At 37.3% G+C, this 26584-nt stretch overlaps 1 protein-coding gene across 1 annotated transcript in view; it reads right to left on the bottom strand.

Annotated features, from left to right (window-relative positions):
* GRIN3A (glutamate ionotropic receptor NMDA type subunit 3A) overlaps positions 1-26584 on the bottom strand; it is a 202088-nt gene that overhangs the window by 64447 nt on the left and 111057 nt on the right. The window contains exon 4 of the mRNA XM_074282997.1: positions 4554-4699. Within this exon, the coding sequence (XP_074139098.1) occupies positions 4554-4699 (146 nt within the window). The remainder of the gene's footprint in view (positions 1-4553; positions 4700-26584) is intronic.

The following is a 26584-nucleotide window of genomic DNA, read 5'->3' as shown; positions in this document are numbered from 1 at the left end:
TAAATTAAAGGCCCTAAATATATATAGCTGAGAAAAGAGAAGACTTGTGGGGGGAATATGTTATCTATCTTCAAGTGTTTGAAATGCTGTTACATGGAAGAATAATTAAACATGTTTTGCTTAGGGGTTTGTTTAGCCACAAAGGACAGAACAAGAAGCAGTGGTGCCATCTGGAAAGGCAGATTTTGGCTCAATAGAATGAAAAACTTCCTCATAATTCAAACTATCTATCAGTGAAATATGTTGTTTCAAGAAGTAGTCACTTTCCCATTCAAGAAATAATCAATTTCCCATTACTGGAAATCTTTGAGCAGTGGTTGGTGAATAATTCTTGAGAATTATTGGAATTGAATATTGAAATATTGATTTGAAATATTAAGAATATTGGAAAGGTTTGATACTTGATCAGGTATAGGTTGTAGTACATGAATGACTTCTGAGGGTTTTTTCCCCTCAACTCAGAGATTCAGTAATTCTCTGAGGCAATGGATAGTGTGAAGGCATTGATTATGGCACTGGGAACTGAGGATTTATAGGAATTATATTAAAAATAATGAAGGAAGGCCTAGATAGAATTTTGAATCCATTGAAAATTAATTTCCTCTACTTTTTGCATGTTTCCAGCCCTACAGATACAATTTTAGTATAGGAAGTAAGGACACTTGATTGCTATACTACTGAATATGGAGGAAAGATCCAGCTCTGTACATAGATGCCTTAGCTTTGTGTGTAGATGTGCAGCAAATCATTATAGATAAGAGCTCATCCTATGTTTATCCAGTGTGTGTACCCTACCTTTGTGTGTGTATGTGTGTGTCCTAACTTAGTAGTGATAAATCCTGAAGTTAGGGGATAGTCTTCTGAATTCTCATCTCGAGCTTACAGATCCCTGAGATTTTTTTCAGATGAACCGCTTACCTAGCTACAACACATCCGTTTTGTGCTATTTTTTAAGCTGTTTTTTTAACCCAAGTGTGACATTCTGCATTTATTTCTCTTTGGATTTTTCTCTTTTTAGATCAGTATTCTATTCTGATGAGATCTTTTAAGATTTTTATTCTATGACCCAGTATATTCACTGTAGCTTCCAATTTGTAGTCATTTGAATATTTGATAAGTATACCATTCATGAATCCAATTTTTAATAAAAATATTAAGCAGAAAAGAGCTAACAAATTCTTAGAGGGCACTGCACTGAGCTGACATCAATTCATTAATTGTTGGAATACATGGGAGAATTGTTGGAATATATGGGAGCCACCTGATTCTGGCTGCTGGAGATCCAACCCAGAATGGATCTCCTCTTGTGAGAAGATAGTACAAGGACACTGAGAGGCCATTGCCTTGTCTGACCTCTCTCCTCTTTCCTCTGCCTCCAATATATCTCATTCCCAGTCTGCAACCTGTGTCAGCAACTACAGCTCCTTTAGATGCTAGGATCCACAGCTATGGAGGCTCTCGGAGAATTGACCTGTCCCTTAACAATAACTACTCTATGGATATGGTCATTCAGCCAGTTTTGAGAGTACCCAGATATACTCTGTTCTAGCAAAAACCTTTCCACTATGTCCCCAAGAATATCCTGCCTGTGTTTTTGAGTGTCTTTTTGTGTGCATCAATGGGTGGTCTACCACTTTGTGTGTGTAAATATCCTAGCTCTATATTGAGTGTATCCTGACACTTTGCATGGATTTTCTCTTACTTGGGGGGTGTGTGTGTGGGGGGGTTCTGTTTGTGAGGGTCCCAGTTGTGTGAGCATTCTAGTTCTGTATGGGGGACTTAATATTTACAAAAAGGTCTGGCTTGGGGAAGAATAGATGCTAGACAGGATGGAAGTGAGGGATCTGATCCTGTAGTAGAGCATCCTATCTCGTTGTGCATGGGCTGTTGAAATGTAGATAATGAAGCTTAGCTAATTTCTCAGCTGCTGCACAGCTGGGAATACAGCTGTGACTGGTATCTGGACCATTATCCCTCTACGAGGGCAGGAATTTTAGTTGGAGGAGAGAATCTAGAAGATGGGCAGAAGAAAAGCTGTTTGAGTTTTTATATACAGGAGAGAATTTTGATATTGATCTCCCAGGTGTGAAGATGATCAATAAATCTAACTTTTTTATAGTCTTGCTTAACTAAAATCTCTAATTAAGGGTGCATATGCTATCCTTCAGTGTGTCAATATGCCATGGAAGTGATCCTGAATTAATGGACATGCCAGCCAAATATAAGCTCTGGAAGGTCTTGTCAAGCTAGAAAAGTTTTGAGTTACAGGCCTGCTGATGGATGAGGAGCTGACAATTGGCTTACTTAAATATGAAGATGCACATCACATGATGGATATTTTTTGGTTGCAACAACTCATGAAACCATCTGCTAGGATATGGATGGGCTGTAATCTTAGGGGAATGAATATGCACACTGATAAAATCGTGGACTTTTTAAAGAATTAACATAAGTGAAACATCTGTAAGAAAGTACAAAGCCTAGAAGGATTATGACTGGCTACATTTGTATGTGAAAGGCAAGAATTTAAGACAGAGTTGTCATATAGGGTGATTATCTGGTAGCAGCCTATTCATTCTTTTTGTTTTTACCTTTTCCTATCTGTTCATTTATATGGGAGGCCCAGAAGATCTTGGGAGGCTCTAGGGAATCATGGTTCCTCAGACTCACACAGCTCTTTGCATTTCATTGCAAAGCAGTGTTTGAAATGATTTGAGGCAGAAAGCACACTGACATTTAAGCAACTTATGATACTTAAAAGGATTTTCTAAACTGAAATCAGAGTTTTGTGATGATATGGATATGATTAGTAGGAAAAAGAGAATTCAAAAGAAAGACTTTATGTCCATGTTGACTAAACTGTGTTCCACTGTAGCTTAACCTCTGGGGCTAAGCCTGTACAGTTGGCAATTTTTTTTCTGCTCTAATTAGAGGGAAAGCTGTGCTTTGCCTTTTTCTGACTATTAGGTGTTTTAGAGCTCTATCTCTGAAAAAGAGTTGTGGTTTAGTCTCTATGATCTAAGTTAAAAAATAGTTGACAAAACCTACTTCTCTTATTACAAAGAAATAGGATCTCAGTTGAAGATTCCACTTGAAGCCCAACAGGTAATGGTTATAAAGCCAGCCCAGAATAGACTAATGTGAATAATAGCAGTGATGAGACACGATACCCAGTGGAACAATGAAATGTTATTATCTAAAGATCTCAGCAGTCTTGTCACAAATGTACGCGGGCCATACCTATATCTTCTGGGCCTTTTTATATATGGGCACATTCATTCTCCATGTATGTTAGGTTTAATTTCCTCCCCCTCCACATGTGATCCTATGAATGTTCTTTCTTCTCATCAATGACCTGTGTATTTATGGGAGATTGCCCAGAATTGTGTGAGGATGTTTTATTGCTACTTTTCTAAGTTATTTCATCAAACAACTGAATAGTAAAAATAAATAGCATGAAAAAGATACTATAGTTTTCAGTGAATGTAGGCCAACAGAGAATTTAGAATCTGATTACATTTGTGAGAAAGTGTTCTTCAGCTTTTATACATCTTATATGATATAGCAGTTGAAATTGAAATTTTTTTTTTCCATTCCTGGTACATTGGTTTATAGTAAGAAGTATCTTACAAGAGCTTGAAAAATCCTTCTGTTGTCCACTAAGGAAACTGAGGAAAGAGCTATAATATATCATAGAGCATGGAATAATTATATAATTTCAATTTAAGCATTTTATCTCATTAACTCCAGAAACAAGAAGTTTGATGAATTTTACCAGTTAATCAAATGCAAGTAAATGTGTGTCACTGTCTTAGTTCTAGAAAGGAAAGAAGTACTCTAATCATTCTGGCTACTTGCTTACTTATAGCATTTTTTTTTTTTTTTTTTTTTGCTAATGTCATCTAGGTACAATTCATTTCCTTCTTAACAGAAAAACCAAACCAGGTCGCCCTTGGAGACTTTTTTTCTCCTTTGAGTTCTATCAAGATGGCTGAAGGAGGGCAAATGAATTATGATTCTATAGCCTGTTTTCTCCTGGTGGCTTCATATTAGGAAGGTATTAGGTGGAATTAAGTGGAAGAAGGTATAAACACCCTTACTATGTATCTTCCACTTTACAGGGAAGCATGAGAATTTATTTTGTCTTAGCAACCGCAGGCTTGCCTTGGGGTTGGTGATTTATCATGCAGTATTTCCTAGGGATATATTAGCCCCTTCCTGCATTTCCTTGTTTTGATCATTGTGTTGCTCTGGCTTTCCCAAGTGGTATCAGATCAACTTTTGTATTTTCCATCATCTGCTACTTTAAACAATACCATTGGCTTTTGTGCAAAGATAGCTCTAGCTGAGACTAAGCAATCACCCACCAATCTAAGTTATGGAAGTGCTTCTTATCCCCACTGACAATGTGAGACAGCAGTGAGCACATACACAAAGCAGCTGATTTAAAAAGGCAGCATCACATTTATAGATAGGGTGCAAAATTTGTGTCAGTAGCTAAATGGCCTTTCCCTCAGTGATCACATTCAGGGCCTAGGCAAGCTGACACTCACTTCAAATACTCCACTCCATCTGGGGTGGCAGGTACATTGTACCTTCTCATATATTCATACATCTCTGGGAAGCTTTGTTTCACATAATCTTCAGCACTGCTCTCCCGAACTGTTCCAAATCGAAAGCCTTGAGAGGGATGATGAAGCTAAGAGAAAGAAAAACAAAGAAAAAGCAAGGCTGTATTCTCATTCTTGTAATTAGTTTCCAATATCCTCCTAATGCTTCACTTGTTGTAATTTAAAGAAAATATAAAAGTATAGTTGCCTATAAACCCACATACATTCATGCAATCATATCTTAGCACTCACATCTTTCCTCTAAAGCATGACAACAAATGGAAAATTCAATATACTCTCCCAGAATATTGGAAAAATCAGCATTTAAATAGGGGAATAGTAACCTTTGGCTGCCATCTTGAGTTGTAAGGACAAGAGGTAATGTTACCATATAATAACTGTAACAAGAATGATTTTTCTGTGTGACTTATAGAATCAGTCTGTTTATTTGACAGATACTATTTATATGTAGTATCAAACCTAAATCATTCTCTTAAATCTCTGCAGGCTGTATTTCTCTTTGAGTAGAAAGAACAATACACATTTTCAAATAAGTGTTCCAATCTGTTATTACAAGGCACTTTCCCAAAGCTATTGGTTTATAAATTAAGGCTGTGAAGGAACCTAATTTATATTTGTGGTATTTGATTGTTCCACTATATTTAAAGTAAATATTTGGTTTTGTGGCAAAAGGAGCTGTTTCCTTTAAGAAGTCAGGACATAAAATGCTGAGTTATTTACTCAGAGATGTACTTAAAAAGGACTAAGATCAAACTGTTGTGTTGGAGAGAGGTGGCCTGACACCAGATAACCTGTACCTGAATTATAAAAGCAGATCAGAATACTGGAGTAGGTAAACAGAAAACAAGAATGACAGAGTGAGAGCTGGAGAACAGAGTAAGAAGCTATAGTTTTTCTGGAAAACAGGAAAGAGAAATTAGGTCTATTGAGCCTAGCAAATAGTTAAGGACAAACTGGTGTGGAATTTGATATTGGATTTTAACCTACTTCACATCTGAGAATAAATTGAGATTAAAAGCAGACCAATAGAGTCAGATCAACAATAACAACAACAAAAAACTAGAAACTGAGCATTTTCACCTTTTTTCACTTTGAATGAAATAATTTATAGTTTTTGCTTGGGCTTTTTTTTTTGTCTTTATATATTTATTTTACATGGTATATTAATATTTTAATTTAAGGACTTACTGTTCAAAATGCATTTACTTTAAATTGAATATATAGAGAATATGACTTTTTTTTTACTCTAAAATTTTCCCAAGTCTGAAGAAAATGCTAAGTTGCCAGTATTATCCCAGTGAAACATGATTAATGTGCTGGTGGCAACTACCAGAGCTGAAATGTCATTATATCCACCACAGGTGTGTGGGTCAGCAGTCTGCTTGCTTCATTCAGCTTGCTCTGTGCTGACATATAAGTTTCATCACAGGCCAGATCTACTACTTTCTCCCCTAATACTCCTGATTTAGCAATAATGTGAACTCATGGATTCTAATAAGTACTAGAAGGAGCTAAACAACCTTAGACCTCTGCCTGGAACTCTTGAGCCACAATGGAAACATTGCAATAATACTCATATAGTCAGTAAATTTAGTAGAGGCTTTAAAAAATACTTGTTGATTGATGGAAATAATATTCTTATAGCATCATGAGGACACATTTTAAAGAGTTTACAGCATGTATTATGAAATCCTATCAAATCTCTCTGGGATGAGAATTATCTCATAATTGAAAGGTAACCTCTTTTATGTGAGTGATGCTGTCTATAGCTAGTAAAGTAACATGAGATTCAGCCATCAAGAACAATTGAGAATTGTTTCCAGTGCACTCATGAAGAAATCAGTTGGGTAGTTTGTGATTATCAAAGTTAAGTGTGCTTTTAGACATTTTTAAATTCTCACTTATGCAAAAAAGGGGGGCACACAAAATAATTTATAAAATATCAACCCATAGTTTTGTTTTTTTTTTAAACAGTTGAGAGCTGCTCAATAGTTCATTATTGGCAGAATACTGCAACCTTCCATGATCCCCAAAGAAGGTTTACTCTAGAGTATGAAAAAGACTTAGAAAGTATTATTGTTTTGAAAAGTTTTGTTATTGCCTTTTGTTTTCCCACCAGTTATTTCTCCTCAAATTCTGCTATCTTGTTGCATTAAACTTTTTCTTCTAGTAAGGAAAAACATTTAAACAAACCAAACTAACACAGCATCTTTTGGAATACTGTGCTCCCTATCAGCAATTTCTCTTCTGAGAGGAGGAAGAGGGTTTCCTTACTAGTTCAGGAGGTATTCTCCAGGACACAGAGATAGCTCTGACCTTGTTGTGACATAGCATCGTTATCATTCAGGTCTATTATTTAATCTACGCTTGAGATCCAGAGCAGCTGGTACTTCCTAGCTCCATAAGACAGACAAAACTCATGAGAATACAAATAGACTCATAAGAAGCTGCTCGGGTCTCTAGACTCCTCAGAGACTCATTATTCTATCACAAAGAGGTGTCCCCTCCTCTCCTTTCCTCTTTTCTGTCAACAGGTAGCTGTATAATATTAATGGCCTACTTAGAAATAGCAGCTTCAAAGCCTGGAGCTACCTTTGCTTTTGTAAGTTGGATACAGACAGTCTCGGAGGAGGAGAGAGATAGAGGTATTGCCAATAACTAACTGCTGCCTTCTTTCTGCTCTAGAGATGGATTGCTCTACCTTTCTGATTGCTCTTATGTGTGTTCCTAACAGTGCTCCTCTGCTGGTTGGTTATTCACTTGGGAATTAGTAGAGATCTCTTCCAAGTCAAGATCTTAGCTCTCTTTTGTTGTCATAGTTGCCTTTTTATTATTGATGGAATAAATGTTGAGTTTTTCATATCATACCTCCTGCTTCATGTAAATTCATTTTGCACACATTAAATAATAATTTTATTTACTAAAGTTCCTTTGGGGTTTACAGTTCTAGGGAAAAAATCTATTCAGTAGGTGAAGTTTCCCAAAAAGATGAACTGGGATTTCTTTTCTTTCTTTATGGCTCATATCTGTTCCATTTCCGTATAGTTACTAATAGGGTAAAAGGCATCACGATTTTGAGAAAGGAGAGCCTTTAAAAATATAAATCACTAAAAATTTGGAAGAGGCAGCATTTTATACTGCTCAGCATAGAGACTCAGCTTACTCAGAAATTTAAAGACTATTTTGAACATTACCTAAATTTGACATACGTACTTCATTTGATCAAATAAGATATTTGTAAACTTTTTAGCACAGTACCTGGCATTTGGTAAGTACTTAATAAGCACTTTGTTCTCTTCCCTCTCCTTTTGACATGGTAACAAATTACATTTCCTATTACAGGAAGAAGAAAATCCTAAATGTGGATTCAATTTTCCTCTATGGTTTGCTTTCCTCTTCTCTCCTGATCTCTTTTCCCCCCTCACTGTTTTTTGTTTTTTTTTTTTTATTATAAATCTTCTATTAGTTCTCTTTTTCTCTCTCATTGATTTTTACTTTATTTAGATTGCAAGCTCTTTGAGGGCAAAACTGTCTTTTCCCTTTTTTTGCATGGCTAGCATTTGGCCCAGTGCCTGATACTTAATTGATACTTATTGACTGATTCAGTGATTCTTTCAAAATTATATGGGACTATATTAGAACCTTTAGAATTTTCAAAGAACCACAGCGTCCTACATTTTGGAGAGTGCCTCTCTGTAAAATATGATACTTTGTTGAGTATTAAACAGGATGAAAAAGGATGATTTGTTTGTGATTTATACCAATGGAATTTATACCAATGGAAAGATTCCCTGTGCAGATAGAGTAGGACTTGGATCCCAGGAGGCAATGGTACAAATCTCAGCTTCTTACCTCTTACCAGATTCAATCTTTCCAACATTTATTCTCTGATTTTCTCCATCCCTCGTTCCAGTTTCTCTGCTATTGATTTCTGTTTAGTCTAGTCTAATTTGCAGGGAATTCTTTACTTGGGTTTGTTTACTTATTTACTTCATCATCTGCTTCTGTAGTAATAAGACTAATAACACATTTATATAGTGCTTTGAAGCGTGGCTTGGAATTGAACCTAGATCTGGCTTCAGAGCCAAGACTTCCTGAGTTTCAGCCATGTATCCAACATGCACTGGTTCTCTGACCCCTGAACAAGTCACTTAACCTCTTAGTGCCCTTTGGCAATTGTCTAAAACTATAAATTGCAGAATTGGTGCTGAATCTGAAATGACAAAGAGAATTTCCTTACTAGGGAGCTCTGTACACTAATGAAATTAAAAGTCTGGAGCAAAAGTAAAAATAATCTTTTAACATTTACATCTATTACTTGAATTATTTCATTAGTTTCTCACAGCAACCCTGTACTCAGACAGTATTGTATAATGTAATACTTTGTGTGGAAAAGATCTTTGTAAACTTGCACAATAGGACAAGAGGGAGTAGTTATTTTAGGATATCTTATAAATACATATTAATCATTGGTACCAGCATTTCTTTCATGAAAACCACTACTTTGGAGAGAATATTTGCTGGATATTCTATGGATTCTATAAGTGAATAAAGGGGCAGGTTGCTCTCTTGGGAAAAGTGGGGAAATTAAATTCCAACCTGGAATCATTCAAAGGTAAGTCCAAGGTCTAAATGCAATTGGTTTAGCAGTGAACAAAATTGTTTACAACCTAATGCTTTCTTGGTGCAAAATTAATTTGATTACTCCAGGTCAAATCTCTCACCTGTAAAGTAGTGGTAATAACACTTTTACTGCCTATCTCACAGGGCTGTTGTCAAGAGTATTGTAAACCTTAAAGCATTATGATAACAAGTACTATTCTCAGCAGATGTGCCATTTATTATTAATTAGAAATTAGAAAAGTCCAATCTTTGATTATCACTGTATAACACCACCTCCATTAGAAGAAAATAGAGACAAAAACATGTATTAGAGGATTTGAATGCAGTAGTCATTGAAGACTAATTTATGAATACCTTCCTTGCTACTACCTGCTCCTTTTGTTTTCCTCAATCAGATCTACTGGAATTTGTTGTTTTCTTCTCTTATTCTGGAATCTGAACTATTCTTCTATCTACCAGAACAAGTTATCACTTCTAATTTTCAGAACCACTGCCTACTTTCTATTCAAACTCCTCAAAGCAGACCTCCCACGGGGAAAAAAAAAAAAAAAAAAAAAAAGAAAAGAAAAGAAAAAGACAACAAAAAGTTATCTGTATTAGAATTTACATCAGTGCAGTGGCTGACTTTGGTTCCATTGTCCTCATTGAAAGCCTTTGACAACATGACTGAAAACATCACACTAAAAAAAAAAAAAAAAAAGCATGGGAGCAAGCACACAAGCTTGTTTCACTCCACTGGGGATTGGGAAAGCTCAAGAGCATTGTCCATTGTCCAGAACCTGGACAAGAATGCTGACTGGCCATATTGTTTGAATGCCAAATGTACGCTTACCAAAAAGATTATTTTATGGAGAACTCACATAAACTCACATAGGGCAAGCTCTCACAAGGTGGTCAGAAAAATCTATGCAAGGACACTTTCGGGGTTGCTTAAGGACTTTAGAATTGATTGAGTGACATGGAAGACACTGGCACAAGACTGCCCAGCATGGCGTGCCCTCCTCAGAGAAGGTGCTGTGCTTTATGAGTGAAGCAGAATGGAATTAGCTCAGAAGAAGCACAAGATGTTCATATAGACTATTTGTGTTCCATTGGTGACAGAGCATTCCAAGCTCTTCTTGGTCTGGTCAACCACAGCTGGACACCATGTAACTTGACTCTACCATAGTGATGTCATTTTGGTCCTTTTTGAGAAAGGACAACCACCAATCTGGATTAAGGGTGAATGAGCCCATATCTTTTTCACTTTTCTGGAGAAATATAACTCTGTTGGCATGTGTTGTCCATATTAACTCCAGAAAACAGAATTGTAGCCAAACAAAAATTAGATACATATGCCCATTCACAAGAATACAGCAAGTACAAAAGACCTAGAAATCTAGTTCATGGAAACCCTCAGTAAGTAGTGGAAAAATTTTACTTCTTAGATTGTACACGTAGTTTGGTTATTTTCTAGCAAACTCTGGGAGGAAGCAAAGACCATAGTTAAGTCCTCTGGCATCAGGGAAAAAAAAAATGCTCCCCCTGTATGTAATTAATTTGCTATTCAGCTGAATTATCAGGTAAGAAATGGCCAGTGGCCCGTGGAAAATACACTTCCCTCTCTGGTTACCATAGAGCAGCGGGCATTGCAGATGGGGTTGGCAGTAATTTCACTGCAGAGCCCGCAGTCAGCAATTTGAGCCTGATTAAATCTAAATGAATGAAAATACTGAAAATTTATCTCCAGCTTCAGTGACATATTAAGCCTTTTGGCAAAAGCTCAAGTAGAGCTACCCAAATCCACATTATGCTGGGGCTTTATTATGGAGAAGTATTTAGCCTGGAGAAGATTGGGGTGGAGTTGGGGGTGGGGGTAATGATGTGATAACTGTCTTCCAAGTATCGGAAAGGCTGTCATATGGAAAAGGGATTATAGTTGTTCTCTTTGGCCCCAGAGGGGCCAGTAGGTGAAAATTGCAGAGAAGCAGATTTAGTTTTAATGTCAAAAAAGAACTTCCTAAAAATGAGAGCCATCCAAAAGTGAAGGAGCTGACTTAGGAAGTCCTCCCCTTTCTTTATTTAAACAAAGAGCATGAACATTGATTGGATGGGTGGAATATATAGAGGATTTCTTTTTCAGGTATGACTTGGGCTAAGTGACTTCTGAGATCTTTTCCAACTCTGTAATTTTATGATGGCATGATCTAGTATAAAGGCAGATCCCTCTTGTACCTTCTCCAAAAGGGGATAGAATCAGAGAGTCCATGAATTTTCATGGGGAAAAAATATCATTTAAAATTTTCCTTTATAGTACTATGCATTTTATTTTATTCATTTAGAAATGCTTTTCTGAGATAACAGTCTTAGGAACTGCCAGTCTGCCAAAGGGATCTAATACATACAAAAAATGCAAAGTGCTCTTATTAGATTTAAATTTTCTCTGGTATTCCATAATTCCACAATTCTACTTGTTAAAGTCTATGGTTTTTGGGTGATGTATTATTATTATTTACTGTTGTCCAGCCATAGAAGATAAAAGGGACACAGTATACATATATAGATATATAGATATATGTATATATATATATATATACACATACATATATATATGTGTATATATATATATATATATAGGTACATGTATAAATGTGTTTAGGGTTAAACATATACTTGAATTGGGTCCACAGAAAATTGACAGAAAAGTATGATTCAGGATTTAAAAGTAATGAGAGTTAATCAAAAAATCCTCAAGAACTTAACTGAATTTAGGACTAGTTAATTTAAAAAATAAAAAAAAAATTAGGACTAGTTAAGTTTTATTGCTTTTAAAAAAATAACCATAGTGTTTTCTCTTTACTTTCATTGTTTTTAAAATCATTATCTGTTAACTCAATAGGTATTTACAAATGACATTTTTAATTCAAAATGCCTTTCAAAATTTAACTTGTTTTTAAAAAGTCTTGCATCAACTTTTTCTCTGCATTGGACTACCTTTACTTATGGATAAGTCTACTTTATCAACTCAAAAATCTTCAGAGGCTCCATAGTGCATGTTGATTTATTTCATACACCTTTGTTGTTCAAGGATCTCTCTTCTCATCCATTTTGCTCTAGACACAGTGAACTTTTCTTCGTTACCCAGAGAGATCTTGTGCTCTCATGCTATTCTTTCCTCTGGTCTTCTTTCTCCACATTTTATAGTCCCTTGCAGGGGTTCTCAAACTAAATGCAAGCCAGATACGGCCCACTGCTGAGGACATTTATGCAGCCCGCCAGGTTATGGCAAATGAGAGACAGAGTGTGAGTTTTTGTTTTTACTATATTCCAGCCCTCCCACAGTCTGAGGGACAGTGAACTGGCCCCCTAATTAAAAAGTTTGAGGACCATGCTCCCTTCCTTCCTTCTCTCCTTTCTTTCCTCCCTTCCTCCCTCCTACCTTCCTTTCTCCCTTCCTCTCTCCCTCCTTCTTTCCTTCCTTCCCTCCTTCCTCCCTCCCTCCCTCCTTCCTCCCTCCCTCCCTCCTTCCTCTGTCCCTCCCTCCTTCCTTCCTTCCTTCCTTCCTTCCTGTCTTTTTATCTCCCTCCCTCTCTCCCTCCTTCCTCCCTCCTTCCTTCCTTCCTTCCTTCCTTCCTTCCTTCCTTCCTTCCTTCCTTCCTTCCTTCCTTCCTTCCTTCCTTCCTTCCTTCCTTCCTTCCTTCCTTCTTTCCTTCCTTTCTTCCTTCTTTCCTTCCTTTCTTCCTTCTTTCCTTCCTTCCTTCCTTCCTTCCTTCCTTCCTTCCTTCCTTCCTTCCTTCCTTCCTTCCTTCCTTCCTTCCTTCCTTCCTTCCTCTTCCCTCCCTCCCTTCTTCCTTCCTCCTTTCTCCCTCCTTCCTTCCTTCCTCCCTCCCTCCTCTGTCCCTTCCTCCCTCCCTCCATCCCTCCCTCCTTCCTTCTTTCCTTCCTTCCTTCCTTCCTTCCTTCCTTCCTTCCTTCCTTCCTTCCTTCCTTCCTTCCTTCCTTCCTTCCTTCCTTCCTTCCTTCCTTCCTTCCTTCCTCTTCCCTCCCTCCCTTCTTCCTTCCTCCTTTCTCCCTCCTTCCTTCCTTCCTTCCTTCCTTCCTTCCTTCCTTCCTTCCTTCCTTCCTTCCTTCCTTCCTTCCTTCCTTCCTTCCTCTTCCCTCCCTCCCTTCTTCCTTCCTCCTTTCTCCCTCCTTCCTTCCTTCCTCCCTCCCTCCTCTGTCCCTTCCTCCCTCCCTCTTTCCCTTCCTCCTTCCTTCCTTCCTTCCTTCCTTCCTTCCTTCCTTCCTTCCTTCCTTCCTTCCTTCCTTCCTTCCTTCCTTCCTTCCTTCCTTCCTTCCTTCCTTCCTTCCTGTCTTTTTATCTCCCTCCCTCTCTCCTTCCCTGCCTCCCTCCCTCCCTCCTTCCTCCCTCCCTCCCTCCTTCTTCCTTCCTTCCCTCCCTCCCTCCCTCCCTCCCTCCCTCCCTCCCTCCTTCCTTCCTTCCTTCCTTCCTTCCTTCCTTCCTTCCTTCCTTCCTTCCTTCCTTCCTTCCTTCCTTCCTTCCTTCCTTCCTTCCTTCCTTCCTTCCTTCCTCTTCCCTCCCTCCCTTCTTCCTTCCTCCTTTCTCCCTCCTTCCTTCCTTCCTTCCTTCCTTCCTTCCTTCCTTCCTTCCTTCCTTCCTTCCTTCCTTCCTTCCTTCCTTCCTTCCTTCCTTCCTTCCTTCCTTCCTTCCTGTCTTTTTATCTCCCTCCCTCTCTCCTTCCCTCCCTCCCTTCCTCCCTCCCTCCCTCCCTCCCTCCTTCCTTCTCTCCTTCCTTCCTTCCTTCCTTCCTTCCTTCCTTCCTTCCTTCCTTCCTTCCTTCCTTCCTTCCTTCCTTCCTTCCTTCCTTCCTTCCTTCCTTCCTTCCTTCCTTCCTTCCTTCCTTCCTTCCTTCTTTCCTTCCTTCCTTCCTTCTTTCCTCCCTCCCTTCTTCCTCCCAGGCATAAATTCCAATAAAAGAAAAAGCATGCTGAGACTGGAGTATGTGAGTGTGCTTACTTGAAATGCAGTTGTAACTACTATGATACTTTTGGTATCATTGTAAATATGCTATTTAAACTTTCTCAGTCTGAAGCAGACTTTCTCATCTACAAAATGGGGAAAATGTCTGTACTTTATAATCACACAATAAAGTGGAAGAAGTTCTTTCAAGTACCATAAAAGGATGAACAATTGTAATGAATAATAACTTTAACAATTATAGTAATAATTTCGATAGGGTTAAGAATCCCCAAGGTAGAACTATTGGGGATCAGATTTCTTTGGATATCTCCCCTGGGGTAGTGGGTGGTGACATTTGCTTTTTTTTTTTTCCCTGAGGCAGTTGGGAATAAGTGACTTGCCCAGGGTCACAGGAAGTGTTAAGTCCTCCTGACTTCAGGGCTGGTGCGCTAATCATTGTACCACCTAGCTGCCCCTGACATTTGGTATTCTTTCTGTTAACCACCTTCACTACTTCAGGACTGTTCCACCTATGGAACTTATTCATCCCCACAGGATTTTGAAACCTGACTGTAAAGGAGAGGTCTTACTCTGCTCAGTTTTGCAGACAAGCATAAACAACTTGGCTGTTTACGATTTTTCAATTTTCAATCTTTAGTTTTTATGTATTCAAATTTTCTCTTAATATACCTAATCCCCCCAAGAGAAAGTCTGGGGAGAAGCCATGAATTATGGCTTTCAGGGGAATGAACATTGCAGTTAATGTTCCAAGACAGCTTTCATTATAATCCTCTTGTTTTCACATTCTCATTTTTTTTTTTTTTTTTTTTTTGGTAGCAGTGGGGGGAAAGGGGGAGGGAGAAGAATTTTCCTTTGAGCTTAAACTTTCCATAGTGTGACTCAGCCCAAGTTTTTTTTTAAAATGAAAATAAAAAAATGTCATCAGTTATTTTCAAGTTATTACAGATAAGAAACCAATTTTTTTTTCACTCCAGTTCTAAGTATTTTTGATTTGTGAAAATTCAAAATATGGATATCCATTCAAACTTTAGCCATCATGGATAGCATAGCTCAGGGATAATATTTGAATATGCTTTAAAAGAATGATAACTATAAGGCCACATCTTTCCCTCTTATGATGGAGTAAATATTTAGAATACAATTTTATTGATTAGCAATAGAATCATAAGACATAGAGAATTTTTCAGTATAAGAATTAAGATCATTAGACCTTTACTGTAAATAGACTTGTTAGGAGGATTCTAGATCACTTGCAACAGACTTAAAAATTATCAGTCTCACTTTTTGTGTTTAAGTCTCTTTTTATTTTCCAGTTTCATTTTTCTTTATTGGATAAAACCTAGGTTTAATGAGATGCAAAACTCTGCCTGAAAATGTGCAACTTGACTTTAAATGCCACCTCTGATGGCTACTAGCTGTAATTGTGGGCAAATCATGTCACCTCCCCTGCCCGTTCTCAATGGGGAGGTTAGTGTGATTGCCAATGAAGCCCCTTCAGGTTCAAGAGCAATGACTGAATGACATACAATGGTTCACAAAACACCTCACTTTGTTTTGTAGCACATCTCTACCCTCAAACCCAAGCTCTTACTCCTCTGGGTCATGCTCCTTGCAGCAGCACTGGGTTTGGAGTCAGAGATGTGAGTTTGAATTGTGTCTCAGCTGATTGCCAGAACAAGTGACCAGAACAAGTTAGTTAGCAGCTTTAGGCCTCAGTTCTTTCATCTATAAATTGAGGAGGGGGCAGTTTAGAACTTTATGTGGCCTTCTAGCTCTCAATCTTATCACTTACATATGACCTAAGAATTGGAAGGTTATAAAGAAAATGAGCCTCAGTTATTGCCAACAAGAAGAGCAATAAGCAGATCCATCCATTAAGTCCACTTTGTATTTTTATTGATAAATCCATTTATATGTTAGTTTAACTGAGTCCTTAGTTGATTTCATCATGTTACTGTTTAATCCTAAACCCCTATGGGTTTATATGGAATATAAAATATGAAAATTTAAATGTATTTTTATTTAAACATGGATAATAATGAACTTGATAAAAGCAGACTATGGCAGTACAAGTCTATAATCCTAGCTACTGGGGAGACGGGGGCTGGCAGACAGACCCCTGAAGTTTGGGAGTTCTGAGCTGCACATAGATCAGATATCTGCACTGTTTGGCATCTACATTATGAGCAGCTGGGAGGGATAGGGGGAGGTATCATGTTGCCTAAGGAGGGGTGAATTGGTTCAAGTTGTAAATAACAACTCAAAGCTCCATGCAGATCATTTAGGGGATTGGGCCATGGAATTTCTCGTCTGGGTGAGTTAAAAAAAAAAAAAAAAAAAAGTTGACTACCATCAATATCTAATGTGAACCCTAGGAATACTTTTCTCTTCCCCAAACACAAGATCTTAATCTGGTTTTACACAATTTCCCAGAAGCATGTAGTTTTGCCTTCAGAAGGATAAGGCTTTATTCTAATGATTTAAATTTGCTTTGGAGCAACCTGTACTTCTATTTCCCAGAAAAACCAATAGTTCTTGGATGAATGGTTACATATTACCAAGTAGTTGTTCTTGCTAATGTTTATATGACTTTATTAAAATATAAAAATTTTGAAGGAAAAAGATCTCACCGACAATCCCATTACTTCCACTATTCCTAGGTTCAAAATACTAGTTAAATACCATACATGACCTTGACTAGAGGATTTTCTTTTTAACCAACACACCTTAGATCTGCCATGGGCCAGAACTAATTTTCCCCAGTACTGTACCTGATGTTAAGTTTTCCATAAAAGTTGGTCATTCTTTGTGAGATTCTGCAATACGTATTTTAATGTCACTAAACAGACATTGTGCTTGAACCCTGAGCAGTGTTAAACTCGATGGAAAATGTTTATCACCATGCTCTGGCACTAAAAGGCTCTGGCATAATGTTAGCATTGGAAAGGGTTCAGTCTGGTTCAATCTTTTTTTTTTTTTTTTTTTTTTTTTTTTAACACAAATGAAGCTCTTCCTTTCTGGTGCTTTATAGCACTTGAATGATACTGAGATTTCATTTCTTTTCTGCTTATCAGATATCAGAGGTCTTGGAATTAAAATCAAACCTTTCACTTTAGAAAGTAAAAAAACCCAAAAAAAAACCCAGATAAGAAAAGAAGAAAAATACACTAACTTTGGAAAACTATGTCCTCTTTTCCTTTGTCTCCACATATTCTAACTTGCATAGTTTGATTACCTGAGGAAGAACAAATTCAGATCATGCCTTATGTGAAATTGCTTTAAAAGAGGATAAAATACTATAATAATTTAATGATGTATTATACATACTCTTTGTCAAAATTCTATTTGGCATCTAAGATCCAGTTTAAAAGTTACCTTCTTCAAGAAGTTTTCCCTAGTCTCTAGAGAGTCTCTTTCTAGCTGGACATTTTCTCTCTCTTTTTGGATGATCACTACTATATTGTGTCTTCCTTTTTTAAACTAGCCTATTGATATGTGTTGATAACATCATTATTTTAGAAATGACAGCACTTTGAGGTATCCTAAAATAGTTCCAAAGAATGCCTTCCCATCACTGTATGCTTTTGACAGAGTATATATATTGCTTATGTATTTCATGTCAGTTGCATAAATGTGCATTACAAGTATTTCTAATGTTATTGGGAAATAATGCAGTAAATAGAACATGGTTGAAAATTCTATTTGAGATAAGAGTTAAAATGGGCAACAAGGTAGCACTGGGGTAGCTAAGTGGTGCCTCAGTGTACAGAATACTGGGTCTGGAGTCAAGAAGAGTCCTTAAGTTCAAATCTGGCTACAGACACTAGTGTGTGACCCTGGGCAAGTCACTTAGCCCTGTTTACCTTAGTTTCCTTATCTGAAAAATGAGCTGAAGAAGGAAATGGAAAACCACTCCAGCACCTCTGCCAATAAAACCCCAAATGGGGTCATGAAATGTTGGATACAACTGAATAAATGAGTTGTAATAATCTCCTGCTGCTGGTTTCAGAATTTTTCATTTATTTATTTATTTATTTATTTTTTACATATTTGTATGTATATGTATGGTGTAGTGGAAAAAGTCACAAAAACCTGGGTTCAGTACTGCCTCTGATCCATGCTGGCTGTGTGACCCTAATCTCTTCATCTCCTAGTTCATTCCCTAAAATTATAAATTGCAGAGTAGGTGCTATATTGATAGGAGGAATTTTTCACTGGGAGCTCCCTGCAACTATGAAGTAACAGACCAAGTTTAAAAAAAGAACTTATGTGAAATTGCTTTAAAAGAGTATAAAATACTGTAATAATTTAAAAATTGACTAGAAGCTTGTAATACTACAACCAAGAAGGCAGATAAACTGATCTGTGCAGCAGAAAGACATTAACTGTTGTTAATACCTCTGACAAGTGTACCATCTTCTCTCTCCATACTAAGTGCAGAGTTAGTCCAGGCTCCTAAGTGGGTATTTCTAAAATGACTCTCTTGTTGCATAGTACTTCACCATTTATCTTCTGCCATATTCAGGCAATTGCAAAGTCTTGTTGATTCTACTCTCTTAATATTTCCTTCACTTATTCCTCCTCCCCCCCCACTTCCACTTTTCCATTGTGGATAATTTTCACTGACTCCTTCCCATGTCTGGAATTCTTCTTTCCTCAGTTCTGCCTCCTGACTTTTCTAGCTTCTTTCAAATTCATAGCTAAACTCTCACTTTTCACAGGAAGACTTTGTCAACATTTCTTACTTCTAATACCTCCCCTTTGTTGATTATTTCCAATGTATCCTGAATATAGCTTGTTGGTTGGTACATGCTTGTTACATAGCAAACCCTCTTCCTAATTAGACTATGAGCCCCTTGAGAGCTGTGGCTGTCATTGACCTTTCTTTATATTTCCAGAATTTAGCACAGTTCTAGTACAGAGTAAGACATGAATAAATAAGTATTGACTGACTTACATGATCATCTTTCCAGTTCAGAATTTCATCACCTCGCTTCTGGACTATTTTAATAATCTTGTAGTTGAGCTTCCAGATTCCAATTTTGCTGTTTCCAATACCCTCACATCTTCCAAAATAATCTTTCTCAAGCTTAGAGATGATCATGCTACTCGTTTTTTTTCAAAAACATTACTGACCTTCAGTTGCCTTATGATAAAATAAAACTCATCTTTATATTTAAAAGCCCATGACAAGTTCTTGCCTACCTTTCCAGACTTATTTAATATTATTTCTCTTTTAGCAGTTAGATGGTAAAAAGAATAGAACACTATACCTGGAATTAAGAAGACCTGAGTTTAATTGTGGGCTTACACAATTACTATGACAGGATGAGTCATTTTACCTGTACCTGCCTCCTTATCCTCACCTGTAAATTGGGGATAATAATAGCACCTACTTCCCAATGTTGTTATGAGGATAAAATGCAATGACATCTTTAAAGTCCTTTGCAAATTCCAAAGCTTATATAAATGCTGTTAGTATTATTATTCTTATTCCAGTCAGATTGGCATATTACCTGTTCCCTATGCATTTCCTTTCCTTTCAAGACTCCTTGAAGCTTTTCTGGATCTCCATTGTTTTTATTTTCCTCACCCCTAATATTGTCTTCTATTAATTTATCTGAAGACATGTAGAATCCCTCTCTCAAAGCCATGTAAAATATAAACTCCTTGAAGTGAAGAACTCTTTTATTTATCTTTGTGCTGTTTCTTGTGAGTCTTGAAGCATATAGTAGATACTTAACAAATGTTTGTTTAATTGTATCTAGGGAAACTTGCTACCTCAACTTTCCTAGATTCACATATCTGTATATAGTATGTGAGACAATTTATGGTATAGTGGATAAAGTTGGTTTCAAAGATAGGAATTATGTGAGCTCTCCCTACAGTGGAACATCAAGGCTGGTTTTCTTTGTGACTTTCCATGTATTTTCCAGTGCATCTTTCTTGCCATACTTTCTTTGTTGCCTGTATTTCCCTGGGGAGAATCTTGTGCATTTGGTTATATTGTAAGATACTGGAGTGCTCAAGATACTGAATCATAAGGTTGGAGATAACTACATTCTTGATACCTTCTGGACAGGCCTTGGCATGCTGTAAGCACTTAATAAATTTTTTTCACTAATTCATTTTGAAGCTGCTTTATTTTGTTAGAAGGGCCTGTAGCAGAGAAACAGCTACATAAAACAGAAACCCTTCCTTGAAATTCTGGAGGATATTTGAGGAAATGTTGACTTGGTATCAGCAATTAGGTCCCAATGCAAGCTGGATCAGCACAAACCCTGATTGTTTCTGGAATCTGAGGAGTTTGTGCTACCTGTAGGGCATTGTATTTGTTTATCTGTGCATGTGATCCCCTCTCAAAGTTGAATGTAAACTCTTAAAGGGCAGAGACTTTTATTTTTGTTATTTTATGCCCATCACCTAGCACAATTCCTGGCACACAGTAGGCATTTAATGAGTCTCTCTTGAATAGTATTGCATTGAATTGATATAAACTCTCTTATTAGGGAAGTAGTTTAGTGGGGCTATAACATTTCAGAAGAAGATTGTGGAAACCTCTGGAAGGAGAATTGATATGGGGAAAAAATCCTTGACTATTCAAGCAATCAATAAACATTTATTAAGCACTTATTATGTGCCAGGTAGTGTGCTAAATAAGTACTAAGAATACAAAAGAGGCAAAAGAGAGTCCCTGCCCTCAAGGATCATATAATGGGGGATTCAACATGTAAACAAATACATACAAAGAAATCTATTTAGAGATATCTAGGAAATAGTTAATGGGGGAATGACAAGTTGATGATCACCAGTTGAAATAGTATAGAGGGAGAAGAAAAAAGGGCCCAGGTCAAAATTTTGAGAGAAATTGATGGTTAGAGATTATGATCTGGATAGAAATTTAACAAAATAGAGAGATAAGGAGAGGTCTGATAGTGAGGAGGAGAACCAGGATAGAGGGGTGTCTTGAAAAATTGAGAGAGAAGAGAGTAACAAGGAGGTTAAAATGGTCAACGTTGTCAAAGGCTCCTGGAGAGAATGAGGGAGAATGAGAACTGAGAAAGGACTATTGGGATTGGCAACTAAGACAGTGATTTGGGAGAGAGCAATTTTGGTAGAATGAAAAGGTCAGAAACCAGATGGCAAGGAATTAAGAAGAGAAGAGAAAGTGGAAAGTATTGTAAATGACCTTGGTGAGAAGTGTAGCTACAAAAGAAAAAAGATACATAGGATGGTAGTTAGCAAGGATGGAAAGGTCAAGTGAGGAATTTTTTTCAGGAAAAAGGAGATATGGGCATTCTGACAATGAACCAGTAGATGTGGAAAGTAGAAAAGAAAAAGAATGGGAATGACTGAGGGGGAAATCTGTTGGAGGGGGTAGGATGGAATAGGATCACTTCAACAAGTAGAGGGATTAGCCCTGGTAAAAAGGTTAGTCATTTTGTCTGGGGAAATAGGTGAAGGAGGAGAAAGTGGCAAAAGGCAATGAGTGATAGGACGTGAGGAAGAGGGGAAAAGAAGGGGTGAATGGCTTCAATTTCTTCCTATAAAATATGAGGCAAAGTTTTCTGCTGAGAGAGTGGGGGGAGAAGGGGAGCCATGGGAGGTTTGAGGAGGCATGAAAAGGTTGAAAAAATTACTGTGGGGATTAGTCTAGTAAATTGATTAGTGGGGTGTAATAGGATTGCCTGGTAATAATGTGGGCTCAGTTGAGATTATGTAACATATACATATAGTGAACCCAGTCAGAATGATTGTGTGATTTCTCCTTCTTTGTTCAGCAGCACATATGTAGGAATGAAGGCTGAGGTGGTAAAAGTGATCCAAGACTGAAGCTTGGCTAGGCATAGTTGGTGATTTGAAAAAGAGTCAGAGATTAAGATAGAATGTAACTGAATTGATGATCATGGGGAAAGAGGAAAGAGGAAAGATTGTCTAGTGCAAGAAAGATGGCCTGAGAGAGAATTGATGGAGCAAAGGATTGGAGGTTATAGTGTAGGTGAAGAGTAAGATTTTGTAAGAAAGGCAAAGAGAAAGGTGAAAAATCAGTGGATTATAATGAGATAAGTCAAAATTCTTGAACATAGAGGTGGTGCATTTGTGAGTGATAGCAAAATCAAAAATACAACCATCTTTGTGCAGCTGAGTTGGGTGGAATAGTTAATGGGAAATGAGTAGGTAAGGAATTTAGTGGTTATTTAAGAGAAATTATATATGTGAAAGCAAGATTTAGAAAAGAGAAAATGTGAGCCAAGCATCTAATTCATTGAGGAAGGAAGGGATGTGACCAGGGCACAATGACTGCCAGGATTTTGTTTGGGTGGTAGATATGAATAGCATTAACCTCAAAGGAAGAGAATATGCTGAGTGATGAAGAAAGGAGAACGTGAAGGTGACAGGGTAGCAGGGTTAAAAGTAATTTATCTTCCCCACCTTGGCTAGTAAGGTAAGGAAATTGAAGATGCAGCCAGTATTGCAAAGGGAACATAGATAAACTGTGTCATTGGAGGAAGTCAAGTCTCAGTAAGAGCTGGAAAGGGTAAGGGAGGAAAGGATTTAAGATCAAGGAAAGTTGTTTATGGGACAGGCATTTTGGAGAGCTCAGTGGAAGAATTGGATGGAGTTAAATTGAGATTTTTGGGATGAAGGAGATGAGAATGAGGAATAGGATAATATGGGGTTGTAGAATGAAGTTTGGATGATGATCCCAAAGAGTTCAGAAATCACAAGGATGTGAAGGGTATGAACAGATAGGAGTAGAGAGTGCCATTCCTCTACCCATAAGGGGATGGATGAAGTGGGATATGGGAAGCCTGAAATCCAAGGTAGGTTGCATTTCTTTGCAGCAGAGATTCTCCACAACCCATTTTGGAGCATACTAGAAATTGCCTTGTGCTGGCATAGATAGAAATGGTTACTTGGGGCAGACAGAATATATTTGATTTGGCTTTAGGGACATGTTGCTCCCATTAGGAGATGGAAGGCTCATTGTGCTAGCAGCCTAAAGCCTTCTCACCTGAGGTGATAGTTGGAAGTGATGACTCTGTATAAAAGAGAGTGGTATAAGGTCTTCTCACTTGAGGAGGTTCAGGTGATCAGGGAAGAAGGTAATTTGGGGGTTAGACTTGGTCAACATAACCTGTGGAGAAGTTTTGTTTAAGTTGCAAAGGCTCAGATAGCCAACCCCTGTTATGATTGGTACATATCTATATACTTTCCCTGACCTTGGTTCTTAGGGATAAAACCTTCAGGGCTGAAAGCATCATACAAGTTAATCCAGGGAGAACAGTAATCACTACCACCAGTCTCTGAGAGACCATATTGCTTCTGTATCCTGAGGATGATCTAGGAGATCCTTGTTTACAAAGGAGAGAAAGTTTGACATGGTTGGGACTTTTAAATACAACCTCCATTTTCGGCAGGCTTGGCACAGAACGAAGGGAAAATGCGGGAGCAGTACCTAGCAGAGCTCTTTGAGAGGATGCAGGAGACAGAAGAAATAATTGGAATGGCTTCCAACACTAGCTAGCTAGCCAGCCTCTTAACAGAAAGACAAAAAGAAAGAGCCATGGAAAAAGAACACCAGGCATTAGTGCATTAGATGTGCCATTTTGGACTTTAATCATGAAGAGCACCTGGTTTTAGGAAAAATAGCTTACAAGTGAAAAAATAGCTGACTGACAACATGTGGTTATAAAGATATTGACAACCACATTGTACACCAATGAACATGAGAAAGATGTCCTATATTCTTATCAGTATGAGCCAATTCCCTTCAGGTACATGGAGGGAAAACAAATCACACTAACCATGCCAGGTCAGAGAAAGGGGGAGGTTCTGTGACCAATGAGGAAGTCAGCGATTATTGGACTTTGCTGTTACCTGATGAGAGTATTAATCTCTGTGTGACCCTCTAAGGCATTAGACAAGAGAGTCCCCAAAGGCTACCTTCAGCCCATCCATAAAAGCTGGACTGGACTTCAAACTGCAATGCTGACTGTTCTATCAGGAAGAAAAAGCCGTGGAGTCAGGTGAGACTTCTAGTTGCTTTGGTGGTTTTCTCCAGGTGCCTATGTGTCTATTTCTCTTTATTGAATGTGTCTCACAGACATGTGTAATCTTACTTCCATCCTCACCATCCAACTGAAATAACTCTTTCCACTGATGCTGAGGTCTCCCTGCCTCAAGCTTCTGAACCCTATTCTATCTAGTTCATTGTCCACTAAGTGTCAAATCAAACTTCTTAAAGCACAAGTTTGACCATGTCCAACAACTTTTTCATACAGGGAGCTATATTTTTGTTTTATGATGTTATAAAATCCTCAAGTATTTCATATAGTTTCCAGAATTCATAAATAGAATCATATAGCCATTAAAGCCCTAGCTGCCTGTTAGTCATTCTGTATATGACATGGAAGAAATATATATTTTGTATTCTAAGATTTCCATTTGACCATTGAGATATATGTGTACATATACATATATATATATATATTATACACACACATATAACTGCTTGGTTTTATATTCAGCTGGCAAGATATTCAGCTTTCTAAAAACCATGCTCTATGATAAATCACTGGTGCTCAGATGTGCATTGGGTGGTAATTAAATAGACAGATCATGAATTCTCCTCTCAATTCTTTGAACAATTCCTTCATAATCTATATTGTAAGAACTCAATGCAATTTGTTTTGAATGCACAACACAACCCTGTTCATGTTTTTTTAATGTTTTCTCTGAAGATGGTTTATGTTGGAGGCAGCATGGCACAATGAAATACTTATTAAACTTGGAGTCAGAAGTTTTGCTTTCAGTCTTGGACACTTACTAGCTATGTGACTCAAGTAAGTCATTGAACCTCTGGATCTGTTTCCACATCTTTAAAACAGTGCTGATAATATATACTGTTCTTTGTTTTGATGATCTAATGAGAAAAATATACTTGAAAGCATTTTGTAAGTGGTAATGTGATATACATATAGAAGTTATCATTATGATTCATAAACTCATCAAATTATATCATCAAATATTAAATTTAAAACATTGCAAATGTTATGATTTTTTTGATCTAGACTAATGGATCTGTGTTCTTATTAAAGGAAGTATTCATGTTGATTGAGTATTGATTAATGAGAATATACTTTTTGATAATAATGATTGCAACCTATCTTTGCCTTTTCATCTTGTGATATTCTTGTCCATATCTTGCCACAAATGCTTCATAGAGGAAGACATAAGGAGTCTTTCTTTCTTTTTAGTTTTTTTTAAAACATTAATAGATATTAGTGTAGCACTTGGGTGATAAATTTGTCCTTATTCTTATGACTATTTTTTTTCCTGATGAAAAATTTCATGAATTATATCTTTTATGCCACTTTTTAAACCCAAACTCTCATTGGTCATATGCTACTTTCCACTTAAATTCACCATCAGCATTTTCCTATTGGAAAATTTCCTCTTGGGCCATCCATGATTTTTATTTTTTTTAGAGATAGTGATATTTTATATTCCAGTGCTATATAATATCAGCAGGAGAATATTAGTGTTCACAAGATGAGTTTCTATGTCAGGAAGCAGCTTGAGAAACTTGATTATGTTGTAAAATTTCCTAAATGTAATCCAGCTCACTTTCTTCCTTCTGTTCAATTTTGGGCCTGGGTCATTGTTCATTTTCAGTGCCAATTTAAGACACATATAGTGATGAACCAGCTCAAAAGGGTATCAATTCAATTGTACACCACAGTTTTGGGGAAAAAAGCTTTTTATATGCTTTTGGTTTTTCACCTGTGGATTATTTGATGAAACTTTTTGAGTAATCATGGATTTCTCTAAGGATACTTTGTAGTATTTGAGAGCTTTATAGAATTAGCACAGTGGTAAACAGAAATATCTAGAGGGTATCACTATATATGCTGCTTCCATTTTATTCTCTGTGGGGCATCCTCAATGATAGCTAACAACTTTGATAAGCATATGTCTCCTTGTTGTTTCTTAAATTTGATGTGAATTTCAATTTCAGTAAGGGTTTATCAGATATATTAGTCATTGGGGATACCAAGACATGCAAATAAAGCTCAGTTCTTACCTTCATAGAGCTTATAATGATTAGCGAATGATTGAACGAAGTTATCTCTATCCAAGGATTTTATCTAATTTTAGCATATGCTTGGGAGATACTTCTTCTTGAGGAAAGCTCTTCAGAGGATGTTTTTCTCCAATGAAACAAATGTTTTTAAATAATCAACAAGAAAACACAGCAGTATTTTGTCTTTCCTGCACTAGTGTGGCAAACTCAAATAGAAGCAGGGCCACCCACTAACTACTACATGGGCATTCCTGTGGGTTTCCCATTCCCTTAGTTTTAAAA

The sequence above is a fragment of the Sminthopsis crassicaudata genome, chromosome 1 (assembly GCF_048593235.1).
Source record: "Sminthopsis crassicaudata isolate SCR6 chromosome 1, ASM4859323v1, whole genome shotgun sequence".
Lineage (NCBI taxonomy): Eukaryota > Metazoa > Chordata > Mammalia > Dasyuromorphia > Dasyuridae > Sminthopsis > Sminthopsis crassicaudata.
Note: the sequence above shows the minus strand (reverse complement) of the source record. Positions and strands in the feature narration are given on the sequence as shown.